At 38.8% G+C, this 13,333-nt stretch overlaps 1 protein-coding gene across 2 annotated transcripts in view; it reads left to right on the top strand.

Moving 5' to 3' along the window:
- The window catches only part of EFL1 (elongation factor like GTPase 1), a 160,602-nt gene that overhangs the window by 50,731 nt on the left and 96,538 nt on the right, over nucleotides 1-13,333 (top strand). For both annotated transcript variants that reach the window (XM_049852501.1, XM_049852502.1), the window contains exon 15: nucleotides 4,964-5,102. In XM_049852501.1, coding sequence (XP_049708458.1) covers nucleotides 4,964-5,102 — 139 coding nt within the window. The remainder of the gene's footprint in view (nucleotides 1-4,963; nucleotides 5,103-13,333) is intronic.

The raw sequence follows: 13,333 nt of genomic DNA, 5'->3' as shown, positions 1-13,333 counted from the left end.
GTGTATCGTTAGCGTAACTGGACAATTACAAATTGTCCACCAAAGTGATTGTTCTAATTGACACTCTCAACAGGGGTGTATAACCATCCCAGTTGTTCACATCCTCCCCAAAATTTGGTATTGTCACCCTTTTAATTGTCAATCCAGTGGATATGATAGGGTGTTTTGTTGTGGTTTTAATTTACATATTCCTGATTATTCTTTTAACATGTTCATTGTTATTCCCATTTCCTCTTTTCTAAAGATATCTCTTTGGGTCATTTGCCTATTTTTCTGTTGTGCTATGTGATTTTTTTTTTTTTAACATTGCCTTTTATAAGTCATTTGTATACTTAGGATTCTAATCCCTTGTCAGCTTTTTTTTTTTTTAATATTTTGTTTTCTGTGCAAGTTTATACAGCAAATTCGGTTCCTGTTTAACAGTTTCCACACAGTTTGTTCAGTAACATTGGTTACTCATTATTTCCATTCTGATTGTTCCATTTCTAGTACTCTAGTTTCCCTGCTTCCTTGTCTTCTCATCTTTGCTTTTGAGTAAATGTTGACAGTTTGGTCTCAGTACTTGACTTTGGTCACAGTACTTATGGGATGATACTATTTATTTTATGAACCTGATACTTGGCTAAAAGATGACCTTATGGAATAGTTTTGGTTCAAGGTTTAAAGAGTATCTCAGGACAGTAGTCTTGGGGAGTCTCCTAGTTTCAACAGGCCCATTAAGTTTTTTTTAACAATTTGAGCTCTGCTCCACATTTTGCTCCCATTCTGTCAGGACACATCTGTTGTGTTCCTGACCAGAATGGTCAGTAGTGGTAGCTGGGCACCATCCAGTTCTTCTCATCAGGGTAGATGAGGTCGTGGTTCGTGTAGACTGTTAGTCCCGTGGGCTAGTTTCTTCTCTCAGTCTTGCGTTTCCTTCTCTCTCTTACTCTGGATGCATAAAGACCAATATTTCCTTATAAATTTTAAATTTCATAGATTTCATCTTCAGTTTTATGACTTGTCTTTACTTTCTGTTTGGTATCTTTTAAAGAACAGATTCCTAATTTTAATGCAATTGAACTTATCACTCTTTTGTTTTATGAGTTTTGCTTTTTATATCTTATTTAAGAAAATTGTCACTACACTGAGGTCACACAGTTTTCTCCTAAAAAGTTTAATGTTTTGCTTTTCATGTTTAAGTGTTTAATATTCATGTATGTTACGAAGAAAGGATCTAATTTCCTGTTTTTCCTCATACAAATAACCAGTTGTTCCAGCACCATTGCGATCCCTTCATTCATCACCCATTAGTCGGCTTTGCCAGCTCTGACATAAATCAGGTTTCACATGTGTGTCTGTTTCTGGACTATTACATTTCATTTTTTCTTTTGTCTATCATTGCTTCTATTCAGTGCTGTCTTCGTTTCTACAATTTTGGGAATATAAACAGCTAAGCCTTTCTGTCTTGTTTTACTTTGTGTTTTGTTTATTTCTGACTCTTTGTTCTTCTGTGTAAAGTTTACGGTTAGGTTCCATGAAAAGCCCTGTTGAGACTTTGAAATTGCTTTAAATCACTTTGGCATGAATTATTGCAATACATAATTTTCCTATCCATGAATGTATTAAGTGTATTTATCCATTTATTTAGACCATTTCATTAAACTTTCTATAGAGATCTTGAATAACTGTTGATAGATTTATTCCTAGTTATCTTGTATTTTGTTGCCATTATAAAATATTAGCATTTTAAAAATACGTATTTGTTGTCTATTGCTGATACGTAGAAGTATAATTAACTATTGTATATTGACCTTATATCCAGCCACTTTCCTAAACTGTCTTACTCATTTTAACAATTCACAGATTGTTTTAGGTAGGTGATCATATTGTCTACGGATAGTTCCGTTTCTTCCTAGCCAATCCTTTTATCTTTCACTTCTTTCTAACCTGTCTTTTGATTTACGCTCAGAGCTGTCCTTCTATCTGAACATGCACGTTTAGATGCAGCATGTGCCTAAAAGGTCGTCACTCTCATGAAGTGAGATTGGTTTATACAATAACCTCTCCTTCCTCTGAGTTTTTATGAATTAACTTGCCCGAGCAGCCTTTTGTCACTCACTCTGTGGGATGTTAGTTACTTTGTATTTGTAATCAAAATAGATATTTTTGAAAGGATGAAGTAAAGACATATCATAGACATTTTTTCTCTTCCTAGCACTATCACAGTGCCTTGAGCACCAAAGATATATTGGTTGGTCGAAATACTTTCAGAGCAATTGTGTTTATATGAAGGATATATTTCTTTTTTTTTCCTTCAATAAATTTACTTTTTTATTATGTGTTTGTGATTTTCTTGAAGGATATATTTCTGAAAGCCTTCACACAACTCAAAACTTGAATAGTTTGAGGCAGTATCTCTATAAGGATAAATATGATATAGGAGGAGCTCATAAATCTGTTATCTTTGTAGCGTAATTTTGCTCTGTGTACACTCTGTTTTTTCATCAGCGTATCCAGTATTTCACAGCGTGTTCTCTTCTGGATTAACAGCATAGCATATAATGACAGGTGTTTGCCCTTTTTCATGGCATTTTTATTACATCTGACCACTCTTCCCCAGTTAGTAATTTTCACCTATTATTCACCAGTAGCCCTAGCGCTTGTTGAATGCTAGAAGGACATTATAATAAGATAAAAACAATTTTAAATGATAGTAATAATAATGAATGTTGTAATAATAGCACAGCAGTCACCAAAACTAGTGCCTGTAAACCATTACATGACTCACATAAATAACAAGGGACTATAGGGTTTTTTTTTTTTTTTTATAGGGTTTATCCCCCATGTATCAGTTTGTTGTACTTCGGGGTGTTTGCGTGTTGCTCTGATGCTGGAAGCTGTGCCACCAGCATTCAAACACCAGCAGGGTCACCCACAGCAGACAGGTTTCAGCTGAGCTTTCAGACTAAGACAGACTAGGAAGAAGGGCCCGGCAGTCAACTTCTGAAAAGGTTTTGCCATTGAAAACCAGTGGTACTGAAGGAAGAAGTCCAAGCTGCTCTGAAGGCATCGGCAAAAAAAACAAGGCTCTGGGAATTGACGGAATACCAGTTAAGATGTTTCAACAAACGGATGCAGCACTGGAGGTATTCACTTACCTATGCCAAGAAATTTGGAAGACAGCTACCTGGCCAGTCGACTGGAAGAGGTCTATATTTATGCCTGTTCTGAAGAAAGATGCTCCCAACAAATGCAGAAATTATTGAACAATATTAATGCCACACGCAAGTAAAATTTTGCTGAAGATCATTCAAAAGCAGCTCCAGCAGTATATTGACAGGGAACTGCCAGAAATTCAGTCCGGATTCAGAAGAGGGCATGGAACCAGAGATATCATTGCTGATGTCAGATGGATCCTGGCTGAAAGCAGAGAATACCAGAAGGATGTTTACCTGTGTTTTATTGACTATGCAGAGGCATGTGACTGTGTGGATCATAACAAATTATGGATAATGGTGTGAAGAATGGGAATTCAGGAACACTTAATTGTTCCTATGAGGAACCTTTACATAGATCAAAAGGCAGTTGTTCAGATAGAACAAGGGGGTACTGACTGGTTTGAAGTCAGGAAAGGCATGCATCAGAATTGTATCCTTTCACCATACCTATTCAATCTGTATGCTGAGCCAGATAATCCTGGAAGCTGGACTGTATGAAGAAGAACCGGGCATCAGGATTGGGGGAAGACTCATTAACAACTTGCTATAGGCAGATGACACAACCTCGTTTGCTGAAAGTGAAGAAGACTTGAAGCACTTACTGATGAAGATCAAAGACCACAGCCTTCAGTATGGATTACACCTCAGCATAAAGAAAACAAGAATTGTCACAACTGAACCAATAAGCAACATCATGATAAACGGGGAAAAGATTGAAGTTGTCAAGGATTTCATTTTATTTGGATCCACAATCAACACTCATGGAAGCAGCAGTCAAGAGATCAAAAGACACATTCATTGCACTGGGTAAATCTGCTGCAAAAGACCTCTTTAAAGTGTTGAAAAACAAAGATGTCACTTTGAAGACTAAGGTGCACCTGGCCAAGCCATGATGTTTTCAGTCACCTCCTATGCATGTAAGAGCTGGATGATGAAAAAAGAAGACCAAAGAAGAACTGACGCTTTTGAATTGCGGTGTTGGTGAAGAATATTGAATATACCATGGACTGCCAAAAGAACGAACAAATCTGTCTTGGAAGAAGTACAACCAGAATGCTCCTTAGAAGCAAGGATGGTGAGACTACATCTCACATGCTTTGGACATGTTGTCAGGAGGGATCAGTCCCTGGACAAGGACATCATGCTTGGTGAAGTAGAGGGTCAGCAAAAAAGGGGAAGACCCTCAATGAGGTGGATTGACACAGTGGCAGCAGCAATGGGTTCAAATATAACAGTGATTGGGAGGATGGTACAGGACCAGGCAGTGTTTTGTTTCTGTGGTACATGAGGTTGCTCTGAGTTGGAACTGACTTGGTTTCACCTAACAACAACAGGAACATAAGGTTTATAGGAGCCCGGTGGTGCAGAGATTAAGAGCTTGGCTGCTAACCAAAAGGTTGGCAGTTATAATCCACTGTCTGCTCCTTGGAAACCATACAGGGTAGTTCTGCTCTGTCCTATAGGGTTGATATGAGTCGGAATTGACTCGATGGCAGCAATTTTTTAGTAGGATTTTTGTTCATCAGCTAATGTGGTCCTGCCAGGTTACAAGAGAGTTTCTGTCACTTAGCTGGAAAGCTTATGATGGATTATGTGGAATTCTTGACAAATTTTTAATATTTGAGAGGTTTTGCTATTTGACATTTTATTTGTTATGTGGCTGTACCATATCTTTTGAATACAAATGTCTTTATAGGTACTAACAAGTGTTTGTATTTCACGTCTCCTGACTTCACTTTTTTTTTTTTTTTTTTTTAATCCAGGTACCATTAGGCTTCTCAGCCCCACCTGATGACCTCCCCCCAGTACCTCACATGGCATATTGTACTCTGGGAAACTTGTATCTTCTGATGGGAAGAGACCTGGAAGATCTTGAGGAGGTGCCACCAGGAAATGTGCTAGGTAGGATGATGCTGTGTATTGTGTCTGTGCTCCATCCTGAGATACTACCTGATAGGCCAACACAAACCTAGTGAAATGTCTGAAGGAAATGACTTTAACCTCTGTTTTAGTTTGATTATTATTATTCCCATTGTTATTACTTTGATGCCTTTAGAGTACTACATTTGAATGATCATTTTACGTAGCAATAATTTGCTGTGGATTGTGGTAGTTATTTAAAAAATTCACTACTTAAGTAACCTGTGACTGCATTGTTCTAAGATGGAGTTCCATTGGTGTGGGAGTAACAGGGAATTCCTACTCACATAAAGGTTAGTCTAGAGGATGAGGACACTTCTGGTTCTCCAAGTTCGATTCTAAATTGTTGGTAATTATTCTGATGTTAAGGTCTATTTAAACTCATTTCTTTTTTTCCAGTACTTTTTATTCATTGAGTTTGGCTTCACTAATAGTTAATTATCAGTTTGTATCCCTAATTATTCCTTATCTTCTCAGTGTTTACTACCTGCTTAACTTCTGCCCTTTTTGTGTGAAATTCCCTTCTTGAAGCAAGCACCGTGAGTTTCAGAAGACTCAACTGGTTTGGTTTTTGAAGCGTAACCCTGTTCAGATTAAGGAACTTCACTTAGACTATCACAGGAACCAGACTGTGTACTATAGAGTGCTGTATCTTGTTGTACTGCTTGATTCCTAACCCTTAGGACATTGTCACCGCGAGACTGCTTGGGTTGGAAATTTTCTTTTATGTTATAGAGAAATGGTCTAGAATAGCTAATGATTTATCTGGATTTGGTGAACTTTTATTTAAGAAATTTGCCAAAGCTTTTTGCCATTCCTCCACAGAAATAGATTCTTTTATTTTTTAATTCATTTTTTGTTTTTGGCATGGAATTAGTAGAATTCCTAGCTTGTTTGTGTTACCCATTCTTTTCTATACCTCTGGAAAATACCGTTGAACATTAACAATTGATATAGCTTCATGAGCTGCTGTAGCCAAATCCTTTGTCAGGAAGAACATTGGGAAAAGAATGGATAACACCCTACTTTTATTTAGAACTCAGATTAGCCTTCCTTGGAATTATTGTGTTGCTTAAACTCAGTCCAGTTGTCTCTTAAGTGGAAGGTAGAATGGAAGCTCTCAAACATGATGCTGAAGTGAAAGAAAAGGTGTTTTTTTGAGTGAATGGTTTTTTAATATCTTCCCTAATAAAGGCCTGGTATTTCCCAGTAGAGGCTGGGAACTTGACATGCATTAGCTTCTTGTTTCCTTCTTTCTGTTTTTGGATTTCCAGTGCAGTCCAGGACTGAGGTTGAGTGGTGTATAAAGAGGGAAATCGTTCCCCTTTCATCTGCCTCCCAAGGCAGTCTTGGCTCTGCCATCTGCTATAGGGAGACCTCCTGCAAGTCAAAATCTTTCACTCTCTTTGGGAGAGAGATACCTCACTCTCATTCATTGACCTTTCAAAAAAATGGGGTTGGAGTACCAGGAGTGAGGGTGCTGAAGATGATTAAACATTGATTTACAAAATTTAGCTTTATCAGAAAAAGACAGGTGGATACACCACCTTGGGAGAAAATGGATTGTGGAGGAAAAAACAGATGTAATTTTTATTATAGTTAGGATTGCATAAAAAAATCAACTGCATAGCCTTAAACTTCATACAAGGAAATCTAAGGATTGAGAGTCCAGGGCTGGTGTGATGGCTCCCCTGTGTCATCAGGGAGTCAAGTTCCTTCTGTCTGTTTGCTCTGCCAGCATCACCATGTGGCTTTTGTCCCCATGGAACCAAGGTGGTGTCTGCATCTCCAGGAATCACATCTACATTCCTGGTAGAATGAGAGCGAAGGGCGAAAGGCCTTTTCCGTGACTTCTGTATCTAGTCTCATTTTTGTAATTTTGTCATGCGGCCACTGGTGGCTGCAAGGGAGCCAGAGACAGAGTGTTTTACCTTCACAGCCTCTGCAGTTAAGGCAGGGGATATTGGGGTTATAAATGACTTGGAAGTAGTCCACACTATTAGCCACATTCCTTTCACATTTGCCTGGTGATGCCTAAGGCCCCTCCGTGAAGGTTCTGTTTCTTTCCATTAAGGAGAAAGATAGTTCACCAGAAGGATTATGAGTATAACCTTGAAGAAGTTGGAACCCAGCCAGCCACTTTGACTTACCTTTTAAATTGAAACATACAATAATTATTTTCCCTTCAATTAATCCAGATCTAAATGAGCCCCCTGATGACTAGAAAACATGAATAAACCAAAATTCTAGTTGTAGTTTTGCCGCTCACTACTTACGTGGCCCAAGGCCAATTGTATAACCTCTCTGGGCTTCCGTTTTCCCGCGTGATTTGTACTAGAGGAGTGATTAGTAACATTTCTTATGGTAGAAACAAAGCAGCCACTTTTTTTTTTCCTACATATACTATTTATGGATTCTCAGGGAGTTTTTTATTATATTTATCATAATTCCTAAACTTTAAGGACAAAACATTAATAGCATTGTATGGAGTGCCTTTTATTGCTGTAACTATGAATTAGAAACATAATCATAGTTTCTTTGAAGTTTAAAATTGCTGTTCTATTGTGTCCAGTTCATGTATGAGGATGGAATGAGGTGAAAATTCTTAGTATTTATGGCATGAAAAGTCCTCCTTGGACTAAGTTGGTGTCCTACTGGTTGAAAAAAACAAGTTGGATTATCTCCAAGGTTCCTTCTAGCTTTCAGCTTTTCAGGCTTGTGTTTGTTAGAGAAGCACTTTATTTCAGAAATTAGGACATTTTCCTCCCTGGTATTCGTTAGAAGGAGCAATAAGTGCTTTGATACAGTAACTTGATTGGGTTGATAACCCATTTGAATGGTTCCATCAAAGCATCTTGAGCTAGTTTCTGGCATCAGAGTCATAAAATTACCTTTTCACGCAAGTTTCACTTGCTCATTGATTAAAAACCTGGAGCATGTGTAGTAGCGGCAGCAAGTAAGCCAGGCTGTTTAACAGCCGAGGGATAAGACTAGCTGGCTGCTGAGAGTAATGCTGGGTGGGATTCCAGCCATTAAGTTGCTAGGGTGAGTCTCCTGACCAGATATGTCAAAGCAGTTTTGTTTTCTTTGAAATGGGTTTGAAATGGAAAGAATAAGATTATTGAATTTCACTGTAAAAATCTACATGTTCTCTAAAGAATCCTCAAGAAAACTACTGAAACTAATAGAAGAGTTCAGCAGAGTATCAGGATACAGGATAAACATACAAAAATCAGTTAGATTCCTCCACATCAACAAAAAGAACATCAAAGAGGAAGTCAAATCGATACCATTTATAGTAGCCCCCGAGAAGATAAAATACTTAGGAATAAATCTTACCAGAGATGTAAAAGATCTATACAAAGAAAACTCATAGACAGTACTGAAGAAACCAAGAGACCTGCATAAGTGGAAAAATATACCTTACTCATGGATAGGAAGACTTAACGTTGTAAAAATGTCTATTCTGTCACAAGCGATCTATAGATACAGTGCAGTTTCGATCCACATTCCAATGACATTTTTTAATGAGACGGAGAAACAAATCACCAACTTCATATGGAAGGGAAAGAGACCCCAGATAAGTAAAGCATTCCTGAAAAAGAAGAACTAAGTGGGAGGCCTTACTCTACCTGATTTTAGAATGTTTTATACTGCCACGGTAGTCAAAACAGCCTGGTACTGGTACAACAACAGCTGCGTAGACCAATGGAACAGAATTGAGAATCCAGACAGAAATCCATCCATGTATGAGCAGCTGATATTTGACAAAGGGCCAAAGTCAGTTAAATGGGGAAAAGATAGTCTGTTTAACAAATGGTACTGGCGTAACTGGATATCCATCTGCAAAAAAAGTGAAACAAGACCCATACCTTACACCATGCACAAAAACAAACTCAAAATAGATCAAAGAGCTGAATATAAAATTTAAAACGATAAAGCTCATGGAAACAAAAATAGGGACAATGCTTAGAGCCCTAATACATGGCATAAACAGTATACAAAACATTACTAACAATGTAGAAGAGAAACTAGATAACTGGGAGCTCCTAAAAATGAAACACCTATGCTCATCCAAAGACTTCACCAAAAGAGTAAAAAGATTACCTACAGACTGGGAAAAGTTTTTAGCTATGACATTTCCAGTCAGCATCTGATTTCTAAAATCTACATGATACTGCAAAAACTCAACTGCAAAAAGACAAATAACCCAAATAAAAAATGGGCGAAGGACGTAAACAGACATTTCACTAAAGAAGACATTCAGGTGGCTAACAGATAAATGAGGAAATTCTCATGATCATTAGCCATTACCAAAAAAAAAAAACAAACCCAGTGCCATCGAGTCGATTCCGACTCATAGCAACCCTAAAGGACAGAGTAGAATCCTGGAGGATTTGAACTGCCGACCCTTTGGTTAGCAGCCGTAGCACTTAACCACTATGCCACCAGAGTTTCCCATTAGCCATTAGAGAAATGCAAATCAAAACTACAAATCACTCCAACAAGGTTGGCATTAACCCAAGAAACACAAAATAATAAATGTTGGAGAGGTTATGGAGAGACCGGGACACTTATATACTGCTGGTGGCAATGTAAAATGGCACAACCACTTTGGAAATCGATTTGGCGCTTCCTTGAAAAGCTGGAAATAGAAGTCCCATACGATCCAGCAATCCTACTCCTTGGAATACATCCTGGAGGAATAAGAGCCTTTATATGAACAGATATATGCACACCCATGTTCATTGCAGCACTGTTTACAATAGCAAAAAGATGGAAGCAACCAAGATGCCCATCAGTGGATGAATGGGTAAATAAATTGTGGTATATTCGTACAATGGAATACTACGCATCAATAAAGAACAATGAGGAATCCATGAAACATTTCATAACATGGAGGAATCTGGAAGGCATTATGCTGAGTGAAATTAGTCAGTTGCGAAAGGACAAATATTGTGTGAGATCACTATTATAAGAACTCGAGAAATAGTTTAAACAGAGAAGAAAATATTCTTTGATGGTTATGAGAGTGGAGAGGGAGAGGGGTTCTCACTAATTAGACATTAAAAAAAAAAAATTAGGTAAGAACTATTCTAGTTGAAGGGAAAGACCACTCACAATACAGGGGAGGTCAGCACAACTGGACTGAACCAAAAGTAAAGAAGTTTTATGAATAAACTGAAAGCTTCAAAGGCCAGCGTAGCAGGCGCAGGGGTCTGGGAACCATGGTTTCAGGGGACATCTAAGTCAATTGGCGTAATAAAATCTGTTAAGAAAACATTCTGCATCCCACTTTGGAGAGTGGCATCTGGGGTCTTAAACACTAGCAAGTGGCATCTAAGATGCATCAACTGGTCTCAACCCACCTGGAGCAAAGGAGAATGAAGAACACCAAAGACACAAGGTAATTATGAGCCCAAGAGACAGAAAGGGCTACATAAACCAGAGACTACATCAGCCTGAGACCAGAAGAACTAGATGGTGCCCAGCTACAACCGGTGACTGCTCTGACAAGGAACACAACAGAGAACCCCTGAGGGAGCAGGAGATCAGTGGGATGCAGACCCCAAATCCTCATAAAAAGACCAGACTTAATGTTCTGACTGAGACCAGAAGGACCCCAGAGGTCATGTTCCCCAGTGCTTCTGTTAGCCCAAGACAGGAACCATTCCCAAAGCCAACTCTTCAGACAGGGATTGGACTGGACTATGGGATAGAAAATGATACTGATGAAGAGTGAGCTTCTTGGGTTGAGTAGTCACATGAGACTATATGGGCAGCTCCTGTCTGGAGGGGAGATGAGAGGGCAGAGGGGGTCAGAAGCTGGCTGAAGGGACACGAAAATAGAGAGTGGAGGGAAGGAGTATGCTGTCTCATTAGGGGGAGAGCAACTAGGAGTATATAGCAAGGTGTATATAAATTTTTGTATGAGAGACTGGATTTGTAAACTTTCACTTGAAGCACAATAAAAATTAAAAAAAGAATCTACGTTTTCTGTTACCTGTTTCTACAAAGTAAAGCCAAACCCTTTCCCATTGAGTTGATTCGGACTCAAGGCTACGAAATGATCCGCCCTCGAACCTATGGAGGAGATCTTTGTAACACATGGGGTCACCACTACAGTTAGGATGGACTCAAGGGCAACTAACAACAACAAAACCTAGTGGCTGAAAACAAAGACAGCTTTTATTTTGCTCACAGATAGGCAGTTTGGACATAGTTTGGTAGGGACAGCTCATTCTGTTCCACTCACAGTTGAGGTAGCTGAAAGCCTGGGGGCTGCAACCTCTGAAGGTTTTGCCAGTCACATGCCCAGCTGATGCTGGTTGCTGAGTGGGACCTTGGCTGGGGCTGGCCCCAGGGCTGGGACCTGTGGCCTCTGTGTATTGTTGCGTGGCTTCCTCACAGCATGGGGATTGGGTTCTACAGGTGAGCATCCCAAGGGGGAGAGCCAGGAAGAAACTATATCGTCTTTTATGACCCAGCCTCCAAAGCCTTTCGGCCTCACTTCTCCTTATTAGAAGTGAGTCACTAAGATTAGCGCGTATTCACAGAGAGGAGAACTGACTCCACCTCAATGGGAAGAATGTTATTGAATTTTGGGGCATGTTTTAAAACAGTCAGACCACTAATCATGCATAACCTCTTGTTTCCTTTTGTATATTAGCCGACCAGTGGCAGGACATGTATCACAATTTAAGACATAAAGATATTTATATTGATCAGGACAACCTGTAAATGAGCAGGACAGGCCTGTAAACACCATCTTCTTTTACTCTTGTTAACCTAGAGAAAAAGTTGTAATTCCTATTTAATAAGAAAGTAGTAGAGAGCTGTATGGCTGATACCCATATGCTTTTCATCAGTAGTGATACAGAGTCAGATTTATCAAGTGCAGATGAAAAATTTTCTTGGAGAAACAAATGAAAACATTGTTTGGCATTTGTGAACAATTCAGCGTTATGTAATCAAAGACTAAAAGAAAGTTCTTTTACTAGCACTTAAAATATGCAGATTTCACACTTGAGCTCAGCTGTAACTCAGACTGAGTTAGACTGACTAAGAGGTGTGGAATAGATTTTGTGGTCTGCAAATAGTTGATTTAAAGGTTAGAATTACTTAAATGTAACCTGATGTTTGTAAAGTTGGTATAGGTGGAACCACAAAGAACTCATCATGTTTAACACAATAGCCTTTTGTTCAGTTCCCTCCTGAGACTATCTCTGAAAATACATGTTTGCTACGGACTCTTATTAAAATGTGAGGGGAAATTGAATTAAGATTCCAAACCTTAAGGCTTTTCATGTAAGCTTTCAGATCTGTTCCAGATGGTTGAATCTTTCAAAGTTCGGGTGCATTTTCTGTGAGGAAACCCGATACCCCGCTTTCACAATATGAGGAAAATAATAAATATTAATTAGCCTTTTTCTGAACTGTTTTTGGTTCTGCCATGGTTGGTTGCTGGGCCTATAGGAAATCAGTGTGGATTGGATGAATAGAGAGAGAGAGAGAGTGTCTGTGTCTGTGTCTGTGTCTGTGTCTGTGTCTGTGTCTGTGTCTGTGTCTGTGTGTCTGTCCTTAAGTCAGGATGGAGCCAGGAGCCTTTGAAGGGTTTATACTAACAGATTTCATTTGATTTGATTATTTCAAGGGAAATCTCAATAGTTTGTGACTCCTAGTCCTTTGTGGTACTTTTGTAATACATACTTTAAATATTATTATTAGTGAATTTTTAAAAACATCTCTTTTTATTAACACTTCCGCTTGGAGGGTATTTCATTGTTATGTAACTAACAACCTTTCAGTTTCATCTAATTTTAATAGATTGTCTTTTACAGATGATGCTATTTTATTCTCCTGCTTTTTTTTCATAGTTACGTTTATTTCAGTTCTAACTCATAGGCACCCTGTAGGACAGAGTAGAAGTGCCCCATACGTTTTGAAGGCTATAAATCTTTAGGGAAGCAGACTGTCCCATCGTTCTCCCTCAGAGCAGCTGGTGGGTTTGAACTGCCAACCTTTCGGTTAGCAATGAGTGCTTTATCACTGCGCCACTAGGGCTCCTTTATGAGAGTATGATAAATAATAATGGTCATAGCTGATAATCTATCTCATTACTTCCTGACTTTAATGGAAATTTCCCTAATGTTTTAGTGTCAGGATTGCTGTTGCCTGTTGATACATGCTATCCCTGTGTATAATGCTAGCAT

This window comes from Elephas maximus, chromosome 13 (genome assembly GCF_024166365.1).
Source record: "Elephas maximus indicus isolate mEleMax1 chromosome 13, mEleMax1 primary haplotype, whole genome shotgun sequence".
Lineage (NCBI taxonomy): Eukaryota > Metazoa > Chordata > Mammalia > Proboscidea > Elephantidae > Elephas > Elephas maximus.
This window is presented reverse-complemented; position numbering and strand designations above follow the sequence as displayed.